We start from the raw sequence: 25,899 nt of genomic DNA, 5'->3' as shown, positions 1-25,899 counted from the left end.
AGATAACCACAAAGATTCTAAGGTGAGACAAGAGAGACAAAAAAGGAAAGTTTGAGAACTCAAGACAACACACTAACATTCTGAAAGGTCAAGTGTATTGAGAGTGTCCTGAAGCATAATATTTACTACTTATTATAACTTACCAGTTGAAGATTTTAAGAGGTGAGACTGGCCTGCTGCTGTTTCTTCAATTGTGCAAAACTCATGCTCCATGATTTAAGAGGTTGGTAACCTTATTTCTTTATAAACACTGGCTCATGGATTCTCAGATAACAGAAATGCATACTCATTTTTAATAACAGGCAACATGAATTTTTTTAGTGTACAAGTTTCACAGTCAGTGGCATTACAAAATTTAAAGCATATATTGCACATTAAAATGGTGGCAAATCTAGCTGAAAAGCACTGCACAACGTTACAAAATGGTGTTTTATAAACTGCATTGGCTTTCTGTCTGGTTTTGTCCATAGCACAAACTGTTAATATGGGACGTTGAATCCCGCTGAACTACCTTTACCTTTACAGGTAAATAAACTGAATTAAACCACAATTCCATTCACTCTATCTTTCCAAAATCAATGACAAGATATTTTCAGTGGAGAGCCTCAGCTATAAATACTTTTTTACCTGGCAAAGATATTTCCTAAATACAAAATATCATTCACCTTTCCTTCCCTCACCCACTTACTCCAAATGTCATGGCTGGTTGATACAACTCTCCTTGTAAACCAGTTATGCTATTTAGGCTGTGCAGTGCACCTCACATATTAGTGTACATTTATATTTCCATGAATGAGCTTTTTGAAATCTTATATCATCTAGATTTCTGTTTCTAATAGACTTGGACTAGACACAAGGTAATGTTAAGTACAAAATCCTAAGTTTTTTGTTTTAGATCCCCATGCCAGCCATCTGGCATCAAAATGTAGATGTTTCAAGCTTCTAACACCAGCCAAGCTAAGAGAAGGCTTGGAAGGTTTTATAACACACCTGTTATAAAATGTCACACCTGTGACATTTACATCTGTCTTAAGATGGACCTGCAACATGCTGAGCCCCTGAGAACTATAGTTTTTAACACCTATAACTAGCCTGCAGACAAGAGATTATTTTTTTTTCTCTCACAATTTGCAGCATTCCAAAAGCCAGAATTGTTCCAGGTCACAGACAGCCTAATGAGTCTGGATTGACACATTTTAGGTCAGAGATGAATATTGCTCACTGCTTCACACTGTTAAATATGACCAATTTTACTTTTCAGGGCTTAGCAGATACTGTAGCTTTCAAGAGACAGAGCAAGCTTCTCCATCAGAGCCCAACTGAATAAAATTTGAGGTGACTTTAAAAGTTCAGATAGATGTGAATGGAATTCCTGTGAAGCTGTTTCAGGGTGCTTTTATATAATCAGCTACAAAGTTGCTTCACAGCCTTCAGTAAGTGGGAAATCAGCTGAGGTTCACTGAATTAAAAAGCCCGATCAAAGGTACTCCAGGGGCATAAGATGTCCTGACAGGTAAGTTAAACACATTCAGTTTCTAGGACAGTAGGAATTTAAAACAAGTCCCACTGAGCCAAAAGAAGGAAAAACCCAACCAGCATACCTGGTCTGAGAAAAAGCCATGTGTGCAAATGAAAGTGATGTGCTAAGTTCTGATCTCTGTTCAGTAACTGCAGCCATCAGTGCCTCTTCTCTAGAGTCTGACTGCACACTCTCACATGAACTCATGCACACCCAGATACACTCACAGTCACACACACATGCACACACACGCGCGTGTGCACACGTGTGCAAGAGTGTGTGTGTGATTGTGTGTCTGAGTGTATCTGATGGTGCGTGCATGTGACTGTGCTTGTGTCTCATTGTGAGAGTGCCTGAGTGTGCAAGTGTGTGTGTGCTAGTGTGCAAGAGTGTGTGTGTGTGTGTGTGTGTGTGTGTGTGTGTGTGTGCGCGCGTGCGTGTGTGTGCGCTAGTGTGAAAGAGTGTGTGTGAGCGTGTCTGAGCTAGCTCTGAACCAGAGGTCTGGAATGCTGGAACAGGCAAGCAGCACACCTTTGGCTGCGTGCCATGAACAACCACAAGCAAGCTCAAGGCAAGGACAGCTGAGAATCAATTTTGTGAGATGGTGAAAAGATTGAGTTCACCAGTTCAGCCACAGTACAGCCAGGATACCTGCCTTGCAGTTAAAGTTCTTTCTCAGAAGGAAAAGTACAATTGGCACACATGCAGCACTTGTACTCAGTAGACCATCTAACTCCAAAAGAAAAATTCTTAAATGTCCACAAGCACATGACAATACTTCCAATTCTAGCAGAGTTGCTTGCAGGCTTTTCACTTGTTCCACTTCTGACAGCCACTGAAATCTGTACTAGCAGACAAAATAAGTACCACTAAAGCCATTATGACTGTGCTGTCCTTTGAGAGACCAACTGTTTCAGAATGCACTTGGAAGCAAGATAATATATTTTCATGGTGCTCTTTAGAGAAAAATTGAGAGAGAAACTGAAGGAGAAAAAAACCCAAGAAACAGAAACCAGCAAGCTGAGGGACTGAAACACTGGATAATTGTAGCATTCGTAACAGTATAGAGAATATTCTCACACCCACTTTTTAAATAACATAACAAGAATACATGCTGTAATGCAGAACAGTAATTTAAGTGCTTTCAATGACAACTTCACCATGTACCAAAAGCAATAAAGTTTGTGTGACTGGTATGCCATCCTGATACCTGTAACACAGGCATTCTTGTATGGACAAAGCGTCTCTACTGAAACATACAAGCAGCAGTAAAACTCAACCAAACAACTACTCTGACTTAATTAAGAAAAGCACACAGGTCAGAAATGCAACATGAGCAACACAGCACCCAGCTTGCTGCAAAGAAAAGGCCCAGCCTGGGGAAAGAGGGGCAGCTCCCAGGATCCTGCTGCCAGACGTGCTGCAAAACAAAGGAGGATTGCTGGGACAAGTTACACCTGAAACTAAAATGGGTGTTAGGAACTCTTATTGGATTATCTCAAATCAGATACAGGCTATATTTGGAGTGGATTTTAAATATCATTTGTTTCATACTGCATTCAAGAAGTAAAGGTTTCACATATGGGCTGAGAACTTAGAATCTGTTACAGAATTACAGTAGTTTGGAAAAAGTACGGCAGAAAAACTGCACAAAAGAACACTCACGACTTTACAAATTTCTGCCAGGCCCCAAGCAATCTTCACCTTACCTAGGGAGATTTGCTTTAACCAACAATATCACTAATAGAACAATTTTGTCTCTATGATATGTTTATGTATTTTACTACTGGCACATATACACCTAATGCACCCAAATAAGCTATACTGGTGGAGGTGCCATATGAATATGCAGGGCTAGTCCAAGCCCACAAAGACTAAACATCACCAGCTAGCTCTCAGCACCCCTGCCATCTCTTGCATTATGCGCTATGACTTGCAATGGCAAGGTGTTATCTCCATGCATTGAAGGCGAATAATCATTTCTGCATCTTTAAACGCTATGCAATATATGTAGTTCTTCACTGTCAGCATCTCCCAGTTCATGGCCAAAAAACAGTATCAAGTGTCTAATTAAAGTACATCATTTACCACCTTGGACAAGAGCATAGTATCAAATGAAGGTAGGACTGACAGTATTGTGGACATGCTCAGCACAGACAGATGTTCATACTTCAATAGATTATTATTAGAGGGAAGATGAAGAGTTTCTATTTTATAAAACTAAGCCAGCAAAGAACAAATTTTATTTGAATGAAGTTCAAACAGAAGTAGAAATTTAAGGTAGCCTGTGTTTAATTTATACCTATTCAATGACTAGCTCTCCTATCCTCTAGGACAGATCTCCATTTCAAGAGACACCTTGCCAGAAACAGAATTTGATGGGAAGTGCAGTACTATGTATACCTGACGTGAGTATGATTTTTAATTAATAATTAATAGGCTTATTAAATACTTTGAAAAATCACCCAGCTCTTAGTGCACCGGTCTTTAGTACTTGTTCTATGCAGCAGACCGGACTATAGTGATGACTACCAGGCACAGTAATCTGTAGGACAGTACCACCTTCATATGTAGGAAACAATTTTACAGGAGGAAATACTCCACAGTAACACAACTCCACTATCACAAAACAGATTCCAGTATCACCCAAGTCCATTATTTCTTCTGCACAGAGATCCCTACCTCAACCTTTCTCCCACACACAGAACTGGAAGTGGAGGGCCTTTAGCATCTGCTTCCCCTGCCCCAGTCCAGCTGTGCTGAGCTGCTTCAGCCTGCAGACATGCACTTAGAGGAGCTGGAAGGCTCAGTGCTGACATGCTGCAATGCAGAGCAGCTCCTGCCTCTGCTGCATATCAACTTAAGTGATCAGCATACAACCGGCAGCAGAGAGCTCTGAAACATTTGTTCTACAGGCAGGGATGATGACAGTGATGTTTCAGATCTCTAACCTGGATTCTCTGCAAGTGCAGTCATGACAGCCAAGGAAATACTAATGAAAATAAACCAATAAACCTACTTCCTCACCCCAGCCTAACAAAAAACACCGCACTGAACCCTCATCATCTTTTTAAAATATTCTTTTTAAAATACAGTAGCCATGGTCATTTCTAGTCTGGTACTACAGTGATTTTAGTGAGGATTTTAATGCATGCTAAGTGACCCGTCCTTTGCAGAGCAAGCTATTTACAAGCACTTTTCTGTATGCTTTTTATCACCTGTGAGACCTGACCAGCCCCAGTACTAAAGACACAAGTCTAGCCCTGACAGCATGGCACAGTGCCTGCACTACTCAGAGAGCAAATTGCCTAAGACTGCATTCACTGCAGATGGAGATGACAGACAAGTTGTATTACACAGCCAAAACAGTTATAACAACAAAGGTCATTTCTACCCCAGTCGTGTCCCTTTTTAGCTTTGTTTTTGTCCAATAAACAGACACCACCTCCAGTAGCCAAGCAAAAACCTCAACCTGTTAAGAAATAATATTCTCCACAAAGAAAATATGAAAATATTAGATTTCATTTATATTGAAACATGTGACGAAGATGTTAAATACATCAGATCACCCAAGTTTACAAGAGCAAAATTTTTCTCCTGTGCTCTTCCCTGGTTTCATAAAGACATCCCAAATTCAGCAGCTTACCTGATCTTGCAGAGACATAACAGGGTTATTTTTGGTTGTATTGATATGTAGAACATGGTATTTGTTCTTCGCACAGAGATCATAGGCAATATTTGTGAAGGATGTGCTGGCAGTCTTGGGTACTCTGTTGTAAATAATAACCACATCATCTTCCTCATCCAGGGTCACATCTTGTCGTGGACCATCGACTGTGTGACGTTGCTCTATTTCTCTGACTTCATGCCTTGCAATAGCCCTTTCTGTTAAGGAAGAAAAATAGAAAATTTCAATGTAAGTCTCACCAATTCTGAAGTTCAAACCTTAGAACACAACCTGGTGAAAAGCAGTAACTCCTGAGCAATAAAGGAAACACTAGCTGTAGTATGTATTTCTGACATATCTGAACAAAACTTCATCAATAAAAATGAAGGAAAGACAGTCCAACACAGAACACAAAGCCTAGAAAACAATATGCTTAGGGAACACAGACCATACTCTGTGACTCACACTGATGTCATTGTCTTTAGAGTCACCATCTCTAAAGGAAAGTCTATAATGCACTATGAAAATGGTGACATCCCTGAAACATCCCACATGATTTCTACAATACCCCTAGTGAAAAATTATAATGGAAGATGATTTTATTAATTTGAAGTTTGACAAGAATAGAAGCAAGAGGCGCTTACAAAACAGGTAACAGATGCAGGTTTTTTTCTGTTCCAAATAAGTATGTACTTTAGTACAATTTGTAATACAGATGTCAAAACACTTTCTCACTCCTGTATGGTGATACTGCCTTTAATAATGTATTCAAAGAAATCTGCATTTATCAACAGTGTAAGCTGAAGTTGATATCACAAGAGTAACCTGTAATTCTCTGTATTATTTTCTTTTACAGGTTATAGCTCTTCATAGATGACACACTTTTAACAGCAGCAGCAGCTCTTGACCTTTACTTCCCTTGATTCTTTAGGCAGTTTCTTCTATTCTCTTTCCTTAAATCTCCTTAATTATAACATAAAATCACTTCTAAAGCAGAATCATCAAGCTGTGAATAGCCTACCCTGTAATTCCACGTAAATTGTCTTAAACCACAAAATTCCATCTGTCTGAAATGCTTCAAAGCTTAAACTCACTCACTCTCTCATATGCTCATATCTCACACCCCATAACTAAGTTACATCAGTAGGAAAATGTTTGTAGGAAATGCTTATTGAGTGTATCTCAATTTTCCACATGACATCTGTTGCTCCCCACTACATCAGTCACAGTTTTTGCTCCTTCCTTTCTCATTTGCTACCTCTCCCATCAATGCTGGCAAACGTCCTATTTTGGAAAGAGATGAGGCGGCAGACTCAGGTTTCATCTCTCTGAAGATGGCTACAGAGAATGGGGCTGGCAACTCTCCCCTTCCTGCCAGTAACAGATTAGAGGAAGCATTGGTAGGGAACACAGTTAACCATGTGGCTGCCCAAGGCTACAGGGATAGTGAATACCACCTAGAGAGGCTGAAATGAAACACATTTGGTTGGTATTTTCTACACCAGAGTAGTAGATCTAAGCCAGATTTAATCATAGCTGCACAGAACCCCAGGGCTGATTAACACTTACATGGAAGAGTGAAACATTTGTGAGAAAGAGACATGATTTGCAAGAGGATTTATGAGACGCATTCACTAATGAGGTATTTTAAACCTTGATGATTCAAGAATTAGTGTGATAAGGGCACTTTAAAGACCATGCATAAGATATAAAAGCTGCATGATTGGATGCAATTAGCAGAAAGGCCATTGCATCCAACCACCTTCAGCTTCCCGTGCAAGAGCGAAAGCAAGAACTCGGGTAAGGAGCAGAACCTTCACAAGCCTGATGGATACAGACAGTCCCATTATGAAAAAAAGGAGGCTTTAAATTTCAAGCTGAAACAAAAACTGATTTTAAGACGAAGCACTGAAATCACCTTTTTGAAATAATTGCAATAGTTAAAAAACAAAATCTGAAATGAAGGGTATAAACTGCTAAGTGCAAGAGGAAGCACCTGGAAGTGTCTAACCTGGTCAGCCATCCTGAGGGCCTATTTCATTCTAGTCTACGAGTAATGCAGTAATGAAAATTGCAAATTTTGTAAAAGTGCACATTTTTTCTCAATCACAAACTGTTGGCAGTTTTTCCTGTGAAGTCAGGAAGCCCTTCTGCTACTTACTGAAAAGTCAGTTTAAACTCTTCAAATGATGCATGATGCAATTTTTTCTATTTATAAGGTTAGTTAATTTATTTGGAGAAGGGAAGAGGTTCAGTAATGGCAAGATGCAACTGAGAACACTCTTTGGGATACCCATGTAATCAGAAGTTAGAGAATTTGAGGAGTTAATGGGCATTTGATTAACTACTTCATTTGTTCTTCTATAAAATTTAAATAATCTTGAAAGTAGAAGCCCAATAATGGCTGAAAAATTAACAATACTTATGTGTTTAGAAATATGGTTGAAAATGCAATGCTTTAAAGACATTTGACATGCAGAAGATAGGGAGGTGTATTTACTAAGTATATCTTGTTTACCAAAACATCTCCTTAGATGACAGCCCTGCAAATATATAACTTTGATTACAAAAACCTGCCTGCAAAAGGTTCAACTGGTTTCACTGGAAACAATTTTTAAAAATTCTAAAAATCAGGATGGGTGATTTCTTTCCTCTCAGAGATTCAGTGGACAAAATGTCCCAAAGTCTCATTGCTTTCACTGCATTCTATTTAAACTTTGTGTTGTAGGAAAAATACTTATGCAAAATTATTAAGAGCCAAATGCTTAAACAGGGTTAAGATCATACACTCTAAATTACTAAAACATAGGATAATTTTAAGGCATGAAATTTTAAGGCATGAAGTCTCACACTTTTATTATTGCTTGTTGAATTTCCCCAATTGTAATACACAATATAATTGCTATACCCTTGGGATAAACTATGTTATGTCATCTGCAGCTGTCCTGCACACAAACTTTCATCAACTGCAAGGACAGTTTGCACACAGACAGTACCAGTATGATCAGTGTAATAACAGTTGCTGAATTGATTATTTACCAGCAGGTGAATCACTTGCAGAAAATCCTTGGTTGGCTGAAGTAGCTGCTTTGTAAACAGTAGAACAAGTTTTCTCACCCATTTGTCTACATGTTCTTCTAAATCTGCCTTCATCCTATTTCTGTAACTCAGCCTCTTGGCATGACTTACACTTCTTGAGCCATTCTCTTGTAGCAATAAACCACAAAATATCATGGCTGGCAACAAATTGGTTTGCCAGTCACATGCTACCAGAAAATAACATATAATGGGCAAGTTATGCCTTCTCCTTCAGCAGAAGCACTAATAGCAACATTTCATCTGTATGCCATCACTTCAAGGTTACTGCCCTTTCAAGTCAAAGCAGTTTCTCAACAAGCTCAAAAGTTACTAACAAGAAATACTTGGAGAGAAATGGACAGGCCAAGGATCCCAACTAATAAAATCACCTGTGAAAATGCAGTGGACCCATACATACTTCTAAAAATATTTGAAAACCTAGCTGAACCATATTTACATAATTACAGAAACAAATCACCCAAATGAACAGTATTTAAATAATTACAGAAACAAATGACTGGGATTGTAAGCAGTTATTAGTCTACATTCCTTGCACATTCAAACAGATAAATGTCTTAGGTAAAACAAGCTTATTAGCATTGACTTCAAATCCAGGAATTAACTGCATAACTGCATACAAAATCTTCCCAAAGAAAATAGTGTGTCATGGATTCTAACAACTTAAAGATTAACAAAAGCAAACATTTCAAATTCCTCACATTTTTCACAGAAGCGTAAGAACCTCCTGGGATTTTTGAACAAAGAAATCTATCAAAATCAGAAATTCTTCTTTACCCTCTAACTTAGCACTTACCACTCTTGATGAAAGACACATTTAGAGTCTGACTTGGTGTGTCAGCTTGCTTTCCACCTTGCTCCCAGGCCAATTAGGCAAGCAGCTCTCAAGCTGTCTCCCTGCCCAAAAGCTTTGTTAAATGCATGATTGGCCTAAACACTGAACCCAAGCAGGACTGCAAACCTACTCACTATGGACTCCATTCTCCTCTGACCAAGAATGAAAACTGAACAACAGCTTAAAACAGAATCATAAATCTGTAGAGAAGTTGATGTTTGGAATAATTTTCCACACCCATCATACACACAAAGTTTAGGTATCCCAACAAGCACGGTTATTCCCAGAAATAATATATTTACTTATAGCAAATACTTTGATAAAACAGCATCCAATAAAACAGAATAAAACAAAAGACTTAATTCCATCAAATATGAAAATTTCAGAAGTTTGTAAATGCTTTAAAACAGAAGGTGTATACTTAAAACACATCTTCAGCTCTAACTACAGCACCACTTCCATGACTCCTGAATACTGACATAATGCTAACTATAAAGTTAGACAAAGATCTAGGGAAGCAAAATGTTTAGGCACCATGATGTAGTATATTTAAAAATAAGTATGTCAAGCAGCTCCATAAGCTTTCCAACTTCAGATTGAACTGTTTTGCTTGACCCAAGTGTTGACTTCAAGTTGATGAATTAGCATGAGAACAAACGCAAGAGTCACCACTCATTTTTGTTTTCTCCCACTCACTTGCAATTTCTTGTTTCCTTGGGACAAGTAAACAGATAGCTGTAAAGAGAAGGATGTAAGCACACAAGGAAAAGGTTTGTGACTTTTCAGAATGCCCAAACTGTCAGTAATCTGTTACGAAGCACTGTGACTATGATAAGACCAAAGAAAAATAACTTGCAAACCAGGGATTTTTTGTTTGCTTTATTTATAGTGCTTTAATATCTTAATGCAGGTCTCCAGTATCAGCAAGAGAAGTTAATGGAACTGTTTTCTACACGCATGCAGTTGTCACAAGCATTCCACTATACAAATATGCATGTCACTCCTTCAAGAAAAATCCAATTCAAATAGTGAAAAAAAGCAAGACCAATATAGAGTGTCTGACTCTATTTAGTAAGGCAGCCTGGAGACTGGTGCTTATCTATATATATTTGTTACTTATATTATTACACAAGCTTTCTGCAGCCATACAATCACTTACTTTTTAAAAAGGGTATTGACTAGCAAAAAAGCAAAAAGAATCACTAAACTATCTGTTAAAACCATTGAAAGGCCCATATGTAAGGACAATGCTGTATTCTAGTAAGTGCCATCAGGTTTAATAAAACTAATTGCTAAGACATACTGTTATTTGCAACATATTGCACTTATACCCCTGCTTGTCTTCACACATCTTGGCTAAACTAACCTAATCTGGAAAACAAGCTATTGCCATCTGGTCTAACAGCCAAAAAAAGGAAGACAGCAAACAGCACTGCCTTCTGATCAGAACGGCAGCTGACGTGGTTAAGGTAGAAGAGCAAAACATTTTACTAGGAATCTGAGGAAGTCAGAGTACCAAGAATAACCCTACAAGAACTCTGTGTAGCACCAACAGATAGAGCGTGATATTTGCTAAATTGACACTGGCTATGTATAGAGTAAGCATTTACAGCGATAAACACGATTTCTAACCTTAATGTTGTTATTGGTGCTTGTGTAAAACAGAAGTTTTGAAAGAAGTTTTAAAAAACAGAAATGAGCCTGCGTGCTGCACGAGCCCCACAGTTGTTAAGTCATTACAGAATTAATTTCAATTACATTTTAAAAATACTGATTAGATAAGCTCTTGATTATAGTTTTTGTTTTCTTTATAGAAACTATTTATCTTGGTCTTAGCTTAATTTAAGAACTTCAGTTTAATTCTATACCCTGGCTGTTTTGTACAGAAAACAGAAGTAAGTTTTATTTTTCCCTCAAATTGTTAATCAAGATATTTTCTACCTCATGTAGCTAAAATATCAACATAGATTAAAAATACTGCTTTATCTTTTTTTCCAGTCTGAGGTTTGCAGCCTAAAGACCTCATCTGCAAGATCAAAAAGATAAGCATGAATAAAGATAAGCTCTAACAACATACAGACCACTTAAAAATTACATTTCAGGAACATCAAAGCCATTTTAAGTAAATGAAAGTACAAAAGCCCCCCTATTTTTAATTAAATGCTAGAATTACAACAAACACGAAATTAAAATGTTTTAATTATCTCTGGAAAACTCTTTTTGCTGTATCCTTCCCCTCCTCACACTTAAGTCCAAGCTATTCTCAGCAGAACTGGGAATAGAAATACAGGCAGTATCAACTTGGTTCCTTTATGAATAAAATAATCACCTGCTGGAAGGGGAGCCCTTCCCCTTTGACTCTCAGAGGATTGAAAGGAGCAGAGGCCCTCTGCACCCAAGGAGCCCACAGAGGGACCATTCCAAACTCCTCTCAACATGTACCCCTCTGGTGTACCCTGAGGTTCAGCTGGACTCTCATGAGAAGCCCACATGAAATCCGCAATATCAGTTTGAAACCATGCATATAGAATATTTGTGACACAACTAGCAGCTCATGCAAACCTTCCAGAATCATCTCCATGCTAAGAAACAGTGGCAATCATATTTCAAATACCTGCATATCAACATCACAACTATAAATCTCTTTGTAGCAGACATTGATTGGTAAAATCGCAATTATACAAGCAAGAGCTTGACCTCATTTCATGTCAGTGTGATATGGAGCTCCTTGTGCTTGGTAAAAACAGAAATAGTCCAGGCTAGTGATGTGTACAGTAAGGTGGTTTTGTACAAAAAACCTTCTCTGGCAGGAGAGCCAGCTGGCTCATTGAAAGCCTCTTGGTGTTAATCCTGATTTAGATTAGATTAAGCTTTTTTAATTAAAAGGAATTCTTTTCCTACATGCATGAGAAATATTCTGATCTTCTCCCACATCTTTTTTTTTGAACAAGAAGGACTATTTGATGAAAATTTGTCCAGAAGAAAAGGGCAAACCATTCCTTCAACTGCATCTCAGGTAGCTGGTACAAAAATCTAAAAACAATTCCAGCCCCCTGCTCAGTATTTTGGTCCCACATAGTGAGGGATACAGCAGATTTGTATTTATCAATCTCTACCCATGCTTCCTAACCACAATACAGCACAATTATTCATTATCAGAAGACATACCATCACTGAACTTACTAAAAGTCAGAACTGCCAAATGTTACGCTGGGTAAGGCAATGCCACTGAAATAAAAGACAAAAAGAATTCCCTCAGTAAGTCCAGCGAAAAAGAGGAATCAAGATTATCTTTCGGTATTTCAAATTCATTAAAATACTCATTTTATGATGGGAAAGTGTATTTAGCTTTACATACTGATTTGTTAGCAGTCAGAATGCACAGTATGCAGAGTTGACTGGTCTTGAGAAAAAACCAAACCACACCAAAGCAAACACTAGGAACACCCACATATTTGGTCAGATTATCTTTTGCAGACATTAAGACTTTCAGTGGTCAGATTTTATTTTATACAAGCAAAGTAATCTGCTTCCAACAATAGTCAATAGGCTAAAATCTAGCATTAACCCATTTCTAATAAGGCTGAAACCTGCAGAGCTCTAGAAGGCAATAATCCTTTTGCTGCCATTGAGAGCGGAAGTGTTTTGAACTGTCAAAACCGAGGACTGATGATGTTTTAATTTGATTTTAAAGAAATATTACACAGTCAGCACAGCTATGAATAGCAATGCTAAAACTCTATTTTAAAGAAATGGTTTGTGGAAACGTCACTCCTGAGCTCCCAAAGATGCTGTGACTTTGAGAAGTCTGTGCCCTCACCAGAGGTGCAGGTACTGGTCTGAACTCAGTTTTCCCCAGAGAAGCTGTACAGTCATAACACTTCTTTCTATGCCAGTATGAAAACCACCAAATTAATCTAAAACATTTCCTCTCTGTTCTTCACATCGCCATTCATGAACCCAAATTCTCCTGAGGTGCTTTTGGTTTAAGTCTCCAGTGACCATCAATGGTTTCTGTATATACTATTTAAATTTCCCTTGCTGTTGCATTAAGTCTCCATCCTCAAATTCCATAAGCCTCAATTACTACTTTTACATATATGAATAGTAAGGTTCAAAAGTTCATTTTTATGTTAACAAGCTGCAACCATGTAAGGATGTATATTAATATTTGTTGGTAATTCTAATAAAGCATGTATGAAAAAACACAGAAGTCTTCCCTTCTGCTATATGAAAAGGAAGTCACTACTTTAGAATTTTAAATCAGAAAGCTATTTTAATCCAACCCATTACTAGGGGCAGGGCCTACAAAAGCACTACTATAAACTTCTGTGGGAGGATACACTGATTGATACAGTTTTTTATAAGAAATGCATTATTTATCTGACATACTTCAAAGCAAAGAATACCACTGGTGAATTCTGATGACACATCAGCTTCCAGATACATGTTAAATAGTGAACTCGCTCTTCAAACTGAGTGAGCAGAGGCAAACTTGAAAAGGACTTCTTTGTAATGATACAGACTCTGGCAACACTGTTAGATAAGGAATAAAATCAAATAAACTTTAAAAATAAATAAATGGAAATAAAATACATTGAACTTTGACTCATGATACTCAGCAAATTTAATTGCAGTGGTTAAAGAGGGAACCATGTAACAACAGTGCTCAGAAGACAACATATTGTGGTAGGAACAATTCATACACAAGTTTGGGTAGAAAAGACGGAGGGAAAGTCAAGAGGCAATAGTCCTCCACAGTATGACGTGGGACAAAGGAAGCTCCATGATGAGCGAACACTGAAAATGTGCACACTCTCATCCTTCAACTCCTCAGTTACTGTTCTATATCTACTTCATCATTTTTATCTTCTGTTCCAATTCACAGTTTAAAAAGGCAGAAACACTATAGCTGTATGTAAGTTGTAAACACTAACCTCCCTTGTGCATATTAAAATAATTTCTGAAGTCTTATTACTTCTACATTCCTAGATTAAAGTAACTTCTCTTAGTTTCCAAACAGCCACCTCAAAATATTTTCACACCTCTTCTGACACCTAGTTCATACCAACTTATCTTCTTCTCAGGAAGGCAAGGATATCTTGGGCTGACATCAATATGCAGGGTTAAAATTGACTCAGGGTAAAAATTCTCACTATGTTTCATACATCACACTATCAATGAGAAAATGGGTCACTTTTCATCAAAGGGAAATTCTGTATCGAAATTGTTGTAGATCAGGACTTCACATCTCTGTACACTACTAGCTTATGCCCAACTGAGAACTCTTAGGCAAGATCCAGGGTGAACCGCAGCACATATGTATAGTGATTTTGTCAGCAAAACTATATCAGATTTTAAAGAGTTTATTTCAGAGGCCATAGAGAAAGCCCCTCTCAGTAGTCAATGCCACAAGACTGCAACTACAACAAGTAGTAGAAATTTCACTTGACTTTACACGTGGTACTTAAGAAGTATCTGGAACTTCAGAAATTTTGTAAGCACCATTAACTATTTTTACCTGTTCTTCTCTGAGGTACAATTTCCGTAATATACTGACTTCTAAAAACTGTATTCACAATTGTACAAAGTTTTATTTCAAAATACATTTCCCGTTGAATGAAAAAGCAGAGCTGCCACAGCTCTGTTCTGCTTTTGCGCCTTCCAGCTGCTCAGAGGGGGAAAAAAGAGTCGGTTTAGGTATTGTGAGGTTTTGTTTTAAATCCTGCCTCTCAACACCTTGGAAGCAGAGGAGTTTCTCACTGCTCCTCCTGAGGAGGGAAGCTGACCGTGCATCAGAACCAGCAGAATCTCCTGCCAGCAGCGGGGGCTGCGCTGGGACCGCGCCGTCACTGACACAGCGTGGGCCGAGCCGGGACCCAGACTGGCTGTCTCTGCACATCTGCCGTGCAGACAAGCATTGAGAACAATCCCTGCTTTCAGCCCAGATACAAACTCACCCAGTATATTCATCAAAAAAGCAGTTGAAACCTATAGCTTTCATTTTCCAAAATGATAGAGATCCACTCCCTCATGACTACAAACGTGACTGGTTCCAGCTTCTGAACTTGAGATGGAATACCCCCAGCTCTCTGTGAAGGGTCACCCTGTGCAAAGCACACAGCCACAGGAGGCAAACCATACGAAATCAGCTTACCCATTGAAAACAGCTCTGAATTGATAACAACTGAGCTGCAAAAACCCATAGAAATTCACATTCGCGCCACTAAAACAACTGCAGCAAACTGTCTTGATGAAAGGAAATTCACCATGGACATGAAACACACTTTTTGCAAGAAGTGAGAGCTCTTGATAATAATTATTTAGGCTATTACAAAGGTAAACCTCACTAAGCTGAGCACCATTCTGCCTCTCAGAACTTCCAGCCCAATTTGGAAGTCACAGATGGCATCCTGGCTCATTTAACACACAATACAGCTGTCCTTAAATTAGTCCTAAACTGAAAATATGAAAATGATTCGTCATGTTAACTTTATTATTCAGATTATCACTACATGTGAAAGCAGGAAACTCTCAGGCAGTACAGATATTTTAAGGTAACTTGATTGCAAAGTTTAAAAGCAACAACAATTCACCATTTATCACAAAATAATTTGGGTTGGAAGGGGCCTTGAAAGGTAGTCCAACTCCCCTGCAATGACTTACAGTCAGCTGTGCAAAAATCAAGACCGATGTGATGAAGAGCATGAATAACACACGTAAGGTTTTTTTTACTCGCTGTCTTGTTTTCTCACCATACAGGAACATGTGGGTCCCATTACCAAGTCCTTCCTCCCAGCTGAGAAGGTGGAAATCTTCACTATAAAACATATGCTGACATGCATCTTTCAAAAGCTAGAGTTTTAACAGTTTTATTAATTAGTCTAAACTACCTGAGTTCTCAGAATTAAAATCGTGTCTGTTACAATAAATGCTCCCTAATCTAGTTGTCACTAGCTGAGAAACACACTGCAGAGACCAAAGAGATTTGCAACTAAAAAACATTTAAGCAATTTTCCTCTTTCTGTTGCCTACCTGAATCTAAGGATGTATTTTATTTTCTTATTTTACCATAGTAGTACAACTATGCAAACCTTTCTTTTAAAAAATACTGTCACTAGAAAGATGAGGCACAATCTTTGCTAATTAGTGGAAATTTTTGCATCAAGAAAGCTGTCTTTAAAATGAGTTCTGTGTCTTCAAAATTATATGAAGTACTAATTTACAAAAATAATTAGTATGTACAACAATCACTTGAAAGCCTATCTCCTGCTATAGGACATTTCCATTGGGCAGCAATCTGGACTGCATTATAAGACACTATTATACATGAACAGATGGAAATCATAAACTGATATTTAGCTACAGATTTCCTGTCAGAAACTTATATAAAAAGAAAAGAAGGAAATATGCTTAACATTTTCCATTAGCCAACATCAAAACACTGAAAAAACCAGAGGCATCCATGTAATGCCTATGAAACAGCAACCTATTTTAATCCATATCTTTTCATGTTTCTTACAAATCAGATAATCTTATTTATGCCTATGTTTTTATCCTTAGGCACACAATATAGGATCAAAACCAATAAACTACCCACAAAAGAGCACACATTTCAGTTACAGTTAAAAATTAAGACTTCTCAGGTTTGAATTCTTACTTCTGGCTGAAAATCAGCGGAAGCCATTGAAGCACTACAGAGCTTCACAGGTTTGTCAGAACTGATTATTGTATCACAGGCCAAAAATGTATTAAACTTTCCCATTATAAGCTGTAATGAACTGTCTTGGCTAGATTAGCAAACACATTGTTTATATCATTCAGATATGAAAGAAACTCAAGTTGCAAAGATTAATGTATGTAACACCAAACTACTATGAAAATAAACTGCTCCCTTCATTTAAGGGCAAAGTAATATCAGCTGTTGCAACCAATATGACTACCTTGAAATACAGTATTGTTTTGGATTACACTTAATCAGAACCTTCTGCTTCACTGCCAGGATTTAAAAAGAAAAGTAAATATTAATACTATTCAAACACAATACAGAGATCATCAGTTGCTGAACATGCCACCCATGAGGAACGGGGACTATGGGAGATAAGGTACAGCTGTCATCTGGGTCATGGGAGCTGTATTTCACAACTGATAAAATTGATAACTTCAGCTGCCTGTAAACTAAAAAATCTCCAAAATATTGTTTCACAAAACATCAGAATACATTAAGTACCACATGGATGTTTCCTTCAGCATATAAGTCAATAGTGGCGTAAATTTTTAGTCTGCACATAGACTGAGTTTGCTATTTTCTTCATGGATTTACCAATGAAAGCTTGTCATATTATTATTCTACACATTCAGCTTCTTCAATTTCATTTTCTTTCTGCACAAACACAATACAAGCAAAGGAAACAGACTTCCTTCTGTTTCAATAGTCTGAGAGACAAACCAACCTTCAAGATCACTGATGACCTCCAAGAGGATTTCAATGGAGGGCCTTACTATTAATTACTCCAGGCTAACAACAGTTAGGGCTTCAGGCACAACCAACACAACATACCTAATTCCCCATTTCATGTGGTGAATTCATGAGGTCAAACTGCATTAAATGTGGGGAGGAAGGAAACTAATTGGAAAGAAAAAATAATGTGTAAGTTGACTATCAATTAGAATATGTTGTGTTATTCCACATTCCACTAAAGAGCCAACACTGAATCCAGAATTTCTTATATGTATATAAATTCACATTCAACAGTTGCATAAAAGTTCAAAAAGTCTGTGTTATTATTTACTGAGAGCTGGGAATAGTCTACACAAAGTAAACCTGGCAGCTCACAGCTATCTCAAACTTACCCTTGGGAAGGGCAACAGAATTCTGCAATATTTGTCTGGACACAGCTAATAAGCCTAGTCATTCATAATTAACAATGTTCTCCTTTTATTTTACATTATGCAGCTGATTAAGAACTTGTCTGTTAACCCAAACTGAAGAGAAGGAGTCTGAAGGTTTACTGAATACCACCATTAAGACATAACCACAGTTCTAGCAAGTGAAGTTAAAATAAAAATAGCCACCAAAAAAAACACAAACAAAACAAAAAACAAACAAACAAACAAAAAAAAACCAAACCCACACACTAAAAGAAGGTGGGAAACCATCTTAAGGAGTAGAAAAATATACCCCTGTATACTACAATGAAAGAACACCAAGCACTCTTGATGGTTAACCAGATGTACTGGAGGTAAAGAAGTAGTTCTTCTTCCAAACAAACAAACAAATCCAGCAGTTTCAAGAGCTTTTAAAAGTTTTTTTAGGTAGCTTTTAATAGACTTGAATGGGAACACTCTGAGGCCAGAAACCAGTGAGCAGCCTGAGGATCACATCTTCCAACCATTAGGCTTATGCAATCTACTGCCTCAGCCTTTTTTCTATGGCTGCTTTATCAAAAATAAACACAGATATTTGTTTATAAAGCCGCAGGAACTTGAGGGGAATTGACATGTGCCTTTCTCTAGCTGAAGAACGATAGTCTTCATCTATCTTTTTATATGTAAGGCAGTTGAGATAATGTTAGGTCCTGTTCTAATGGATTTTGTTTTAGTATCTTCCAGCTCAGAGGTAATATAGCATGACATACAAAAGGCTTGTGAACAGGCTGAGAACACTGGGGACATCACTTCAGCTTCCCTTAAACTCCCTCCAAGCACAAACTTCTGCTCTACAGAACATACCTATTATTACAAAATTACTCAAGGTATTTCTTTGTCCATTTATTAGAGACTGAATAGGAACCAAGAATAGAGAGCCGCTGGTCTACTCAGAGAAGGTTTACTAGGATGCAGCAATACATCCAAGTGAGGAACCAGAGGATCTTCCATTACACTTGGTATTTGTGCTGGCAGCCACAAATAACAGCAAACAAGTTTTTTGATTGCAGACCTGTCAACTAAAGGGGAAGAATATATCATCCAATTTCTTTCTTCTCAAAGCTCTGCCACTGGGAAAACAGAGCACTTCTTGTAGAGGAAAAAAGACCTAGTACTCAATTGTAATACACCCTAAAACAATTCCCAAATTAAAAAAAAACCACCAAAGTAACTCCCTGCCATCAACACAAAAACTGCTGATCAGTACATGATTATGCCAAGTACTTTGTAATGAAGTTCACAGTTGTAGTTTCCAGCTATGATGGCCCTACTTGCGTTCTGTTCACAGCTATCAGTGTCTTCTCAAACACACCTTGTCGCCTCTCACTGGTGTCATTTTAAGCACCAAGCCTGCAGCTGTTCAGTTTCCAGGGTCAAATCTCCCCAGTACTTCCTAAACCCTCTGAAGCTCCTACTCCTCTGTCTTAAACACACCCAAATGTTAAGATGCCCGCATACAAGCTGCTGTTGCCTAGTTTCCATTAACAGCTACAAATAAAGTAACAGGGATAAAACTAAATACTTAGGAATAGAAACACTATTATTCTGATCTAAGAAAATCCACATTTATCAATTCATGCAGAAACAGTCTCCAGATTAAGCCAATTGCAGTTGAAAGACAGCTCCCCCAGGTCAATCACACCTATAGAAAATTAACAAAATTTTTTTTTTATTTCAGTTAGGATTTTTTCCTAATTTGCATTACACAAATTCTATCCCTTAGCCAAAATTTGCTACCTCAACTTTGTTAAAGTTTATTTGGCTTTAAAACCCAGCAGGAAAATTAAACCCCTTCAAGTCATCCCCTAGCCCCTGCCTCCTTCTGATAGTGGAGGAAACACCGTGAGAGATAATAAGATGCAATCACAATTTACTGAAAAATCACAATAACCACAACAATATTAATAAAAGCATACAAAAGAGTGTTTTACCCCAAAAGGGGATTCACCACAGAGCTACCAAAAACGCTTCCTGAAGACAGCACACAGTGTGGTTTCCCAGAGCCAAGATGGTGACTGGCCCTGTGGTACATGGGAAAAGAAAGGCTTAGCTTCCCCCAGCCCCAGACCAGCGGGAAAACAGGGACATGGCAGAATCTGTTGGGACCTGACAGGGCTCTGAACAAGTCAGCTGAGGCCTCTCCCAGGCCTAACTTTGTGGAGCAGGACTAGAACATTCGGTGTTCCAGCTGCGGCTCCAGCAGCTGTAGCTCAGGCCTCACACGGCTCTGCTGGGCTCCATGCCAGCCTCTCTCTTCCCTTTCTGGGAGCCACAGCTGGGGCTCACCAGCACTGCCTTTCAGCACCAAACCACAAACCTGCAGCTCAGAGGAGCAGGAGAAGGAGGCACCAGTTGTGGAGAGGGGCTTGGTCCACCAGGCTGACCCAACGCTGGCACAGCCCTCCCGCGAGCCTGACCTTTCCGCTTCCAGCTGCCTCCTACAGACACCACAGGGCGGTGGTACGGAATTAAACAGCGCCAGAAACTCCAGCCTCATCACCTCATTGCTCTCTAGAACCACAACAATGTTTCACAAGGTATTTACCTCTGGTAATCCATATACACTTCCTGAAAAAACCTCACTTTCACCCTGAAGAAGCTGCAAACACTAGACAAACAGAAATCACTTGGAAGTATTTCTTCTTAAGCTCTCTTATATATGTCAAAGTCTAGATAATCGTTATGCTGTGGCAAATGAAACTATTTGGGTTTGTTTCAGTTGTGTTTGCTTTGTGCTCCATGATGTATTTTTAGAGATTTATCTCTCAATCCAAGTTAGTCATATGCATTTTTATACCTATATTTTGCTACAGAAAAAATAAAAAAGAGAATGAAAAACTCCTTTACAAAATAAAACATTAATATACCAACATGCAGATGACTAATATACAGACTAGGTGCTTGAAACAGCTTCTACTTCAATCATCATTTCCCTATTCAACTATTCTGTAAAATGAAACCAACCCTTGACTGACAAAAAATACAAAAATGTCAAATTAAAATATTTTTTCAAGTTTCAGACATGTAATAATCTGCTGCTCGTAGTGGTGGTCTATAATTATGCAACAGAGATATAGCATACTTATGCAAATGAAACTTACACTAAGGGATCAATTTCTCCATCCTTGAAGTGCAGAGACCCAGCAGAATATCTTACAGCACCAAAATCAGAACTTAGAGCGGAAAAAATTTGTCAGTAAAAAAAATTAAATATGCTCATGTATACTTGAAAGAACATGTTCAAGACACTAGGATTCTGATTTCAAAGTGAAAATAATCACTCTTCTGTCTCTCACAAGGACAGCCCACTGTCAATATGTATTTTGGAACAACTGTTGTAAATCAGCTTGCAATGCTCTTCCCAGCACTGAATGAAATGAATGCAAAGGTTCCCAATAGTGAATTCATGTCCTTTCAGAAAGAATCTGGACAATTAAAACATTGCTGTTCCTTCTCAAAACAAAGCACACCATCACATTCTCATTATATAACTTCAGCTAATATGTACGCTTTGTACACCAGTAAAACTCTCTGTAAAATCAAACCCAGTAATAATCTATATGAAGCTGGCCATTAAACTTGAGCTTTACCACCAGAGTGCTTCCTTCAAAGTATTTATGGTAGAGGTCATAACAGATGTCTCCTGCTTTTGTTTAGCTTTCCTAAAATTCCAGATGCCAGTGCAATGTGTCCACTCCTTTGGCCTCTCGGTTACTGTACAGAAGAGCTCAAGTAGGCACACAGCAGAGCCTGAGAAGTACCATCTTAACAGGAATGAGGAATGGGCCATGTGTCTGCTCCTCCTGAGCCCTAGCTCCCATCTTAGCCTCCTGTCACAAACCCATCTCCATCAGTGGCTTAAGCCAGCATGGTAAACCATGAACAGGTGGCAGAGTTTTCAACAGAGACACAGCAAAGAACTGAAGGAAACCAAGGACTGATGCATATTTTCAAAGCCATATTGAAATATAGCAAATTTCACCTCCTAGGGACAAAGACTGATTCTCAGTTTGATCCTCTTACGATTTTTGCTTCATCTGGAAAGATGTGCTAGAGATTCTGGGAGAAAGGCATTTTGTCTAAATTCTCTGATGCCGTGGAAATGTCATAGTCATCGAGAAGAAAAGGCTAGGATGGTACAAGTCAGATCACTATTTGTTTTGCATAAAGGCAGTTGAAAGAAAAATTCTCTTAGTAAATTCATGTGCTTTAATCAAACAATTCACAGGAATAAAGTCACTATATATAGATGAATATTACAAAGAGAAAGCAAGTTATCATTGTTTTGCTGTTACTGGTATCAATTCCTTTTTTCCCCTGCTGTTGTCCTACAGGCTGTACACACAGACATACTATTTATCCAAAAGAAAATGAATTTGCAAGGTTACTGAACAATAAAGGGTGGAATCCAATGGTCTGTGTTTTAACACTAATAACAGATGGCTTATCTCAGAAAACTGGTTTCTACCTGTGTGAACCAAGTCCAGGGACAGAATTGCTTCACACAGTCTGCATATGAATTTTATGACAATTGAACTGGGAGATAGTTAACTGAGTACTGCATTAACTGAGCCCACAGGAATGGCACTGAATTTCACAGCAGGCCCAGCAGTACCGTTACGGGCACGGCCAGTGCAAAGGGATAAAAGACACTGTCACAGAAGCAGGAAAATGATCCTTTGGGGGCTTTTTTTAGTCTTACTTCATTTTCCTATAGTCTCATCTTTCTCACTTTTCCATTCTACTTTCCTGTGCTCTGCCACAGAATTTTTTGGCCAAAACAATCCATGGGAGCCAATACACATTTCTCTTACCACAAGATCTGCTCCTGATTCCAGAAAGGGGAATGCTAACTATTGGGCAGTCAATTAATAAAACCAAGAAATACATGACACTCTTGGAATATGAAGAGAAAAAACCCAACCAAAACAGAAAAAAACAAACCCACCGCAAAAAAACCCCACCAAAATCACATAGCCCATAGAGATTGGCCATGACTGACATTTTCTTTTTAATTCAGAGTGTCACAAATTATTTTCTTATGCCTCCTTCCATAAATTTTTTTACAAAGTACCATTACAAGGAACAGAGGCAGCAAACAAATGAGATCTGGCATCACCTTGTCTAAAAATAACTATTTCTACCTCTATATATATTTCTCTGTTTCTCTACAGCTTTAAGCTGACTAGGTTTCTAGTCAATGTTTTAACAATGGAGAGAGGAAACAAAACAAAACAAACAAAAAAACCTGCTTCCTTTAGGATGCAAGTCAAAAATCTTCAATGATCTTTATAACCACCTGTTACTTTTTGGTTCCAAAGAAAAAGTGGTACCAAACCAGCAGAATAGAATTATGACTCCATGAACAGCTAAAAATGGAAAGTGATCCTCTAAATTAAAAAAGTTGAGAAAGATTAGGGAAAGTTCAGATAAGATTTATGTCTAGAGAGCTAGCAATAGGAATGAGTTATAAAATATCAACCTATAAAACATTGTAAAAGAACATTTAATATAGAATTTGTAGTAGGGATAGTTAATATCAGTTTTCACCATGACAGCAGCTTGTAGTTTAAACTAGTTGTTAAATTTGTGTTAGACATGCACACAGTAAAAATTAAATTTAAGACCTGCCCTTTTCCAAATGTTAAGAACAAGTATTTGATTAACATTATGTAAATGTATTCCATTTTGATCATGACCAAGCAGAAAATGTTCATTAAGATGCAAACACAATATGCTGAGAAACTGTCAGTCCACTTCTTTTGCAAATTAATAATTAGGAGTCAGGCACTACATTAACACAAATTTCTATGACAATAAATACACATAGACCTGAAGCTTAATGCTGGATGAAATGATGGGAGCACTCACATTTTGAGTGTTTTTACATGTGTAACTTTAATACACTGCTACATAAAGTTTCATGACTAGTGATAGCCTGATTTATATTTTGTGAAACAGCATATTTGGTAAGATAGAACTTTTTAGCTGTTCCCTACTAAGACTATTAACTTAGTCAAAAGTTTGTAAAACATTCTCATAAAAACTCCTGCATATTTACATTTTTACACAATAAGCAGTAAAACTACTACTGCTAGAGTTTAGTCCCATGTTTACTCTGCACTGGAAACAGAAATCAAAATTAGTGAATATGCTTATAAAGATTAAATAGATAATGTGTTTTTTCATAGCTTTAAATGAACATTAAAAGAAAAGAATGCCAGTTGCAGAACAGGTATTTCAAAGTAACAGAAAAATAAGTACAGGTTCTTGTTTGAAGTTGGTTCTTGTAAAAATCTTCATAGATGTGATCAGAGGAGCCATTTACCACATCAAAGGAATCTACATTAATACTTTTTAAAGCAGCTCCATGAGGATGGCACTAAGTTTTCATGTTTGGCCAACATAAAGCAGTGATTCCTTCCCTGCTCCTTCCTCCAGCTACCTCTCAGATACTTCCTTCCCTCCTTCCTCCAGCTACCCTCCCAGACTCCACAACTGGGGGACTAATCAGAGGGAATGTACTTGGTTAGATCTTTACTCTCTGCAAAACAAATCTGAGTTTCTGATAGCTCAAAAGGCTTGATGAGCCTTTCACCATCTTCATAGCCTTCCTCTGGCCTCTTTCTAACAACATCTTTCCTATATTGTGGCACCCAACTGTGTTACTAAAAACATCTTTCCAAGTCTACATTGATTCTTTTTTCCCCTTTTGGAGTACCACAAAGGGCTGGAATGTTGCAAGAAAGCTGTTTTAAATGCTCTAGAATCTGGTCTTGTTTCTTCTCTTTCACTTCTGTGAATTACACCACACTTTACTTACCAAACTGAGAAATTAGTGCAACTATTTACTAAATGAATATTGTTCTTAAAGCCTGGACTCCTAGCAAGGAGAGTGTTTGTACTATTGAACAAAGACTTTTTCATAGAACTAGTGAAAAAGAGTAACATTGCTGGTACCAGGAAAGGGTCATTGCATTTACCTATAGCTTTTGGATTCTAAGCTGGAGCACCCCTAAAAGGAAGCATGAAAGATTTTTAAAAGGAAAGAAAAAGAAGGAACTATTTCTGAAAAGTCTCTAACTAGTATACACTGATCCTTAATGTAGTAATTGTAATGTGACCAGCTAGATTGTTTAAAGTCCATGGTGGTGCTTTCTTGTATCTTTGAAGTTTCTGGAATGACCACAATGACCACATCTACCATGAGACCTGTATCCCTCCAGAATTTATGGATTTAAACTCCAAAACACTCTTGAGACTGGAAAAATGATTTTTCCATTTTGTAAACAAGGAAGCATAGAAAAAAGAAGCCATTTGTTCATGCATGTACACACACAGCTCCCAGCCAGAATTTAAAGCCAGACTGCATAAATCCTTGACTCAGACCTCAATCATAGTATCCGCATCACGGTTCTCTGTAGCCCTGACTGACACAAAAGAGCAGCTGATATTTCAAGAAGGGTGTCCTGAAATCTTATTTAAGTTTGTTTCTCAGAAGAAAGACCTCCGTTGCACATCAGAACATATACATTTTATTTTCTACTTCTTCACCAGAATGTTTTGTCAAATACCTAGATAGGATTTATTTTGCTGCAGCATCACCTTATGCCCTACTCTGATACTAATGCAGTTGTCTAACATGCCTTAAATTACCTCTCTGGGCACTTGACACTGAGGTAGCTGTATTAAAAGCTGTCTTAGGTTTGAATCTTGCATACAGCAGAGGGTCAAGATAGCAATGAATTATCTACTCAGGGCAGATAATTCAATTCCATTATTGCATTAAGTACAATACTTATCAAAACCTGTTTAGTCACCAGTGTCCTTTGAGAATGACAATAGACATACAAA

The 25,899-nt window shown here is 38.0% G+C and overlaps 1 protein-coding gene across 1 annotated transcript in view; it reads right to left on the bottom strand.

Annotated features, from left to right (window-relative positions):
* HS2ST1 (heparan sulfate 2-O-sulfotransferase 1) overlaps positions 1 to 25,899 on the bottom strand; it is a 71,400-nt gene that overhangs the window by 12,362 nt on the left and 33,139 nt on the right. Inside the window, exon 2 of the mRNA XM_031057859.1 lies at positions 5,166 to 5,404. Coding sequence (XP_030913719.1) covers positions 5,166 to 5,404 — 239 coding nt within the window. The remainder of the gene's footprint in view (positions 1 to 5,165; positions 5,405 to 25,899) is intronic.

The sequence above is a fragment of the Geospiza fortis genome, unplaced genomic scaffold, assembly GCF_000277835.1.
Source record: "Geospiza fortis unplaced genomic scaffold, GeoFor_1.0 scaffold403, whole genome shotgun sequence".
In the NCBI taxonomy this organism is placed as follows: domain Eukaryota; kingdom Metazoa; phylum Chordata; class Aves; order Passeriformes; family Thraupidae; genus Geospiza; species Geospiza fortis.
This window is presented reverse-complemented; position numbering and strand designations above follow the sequence as displayed.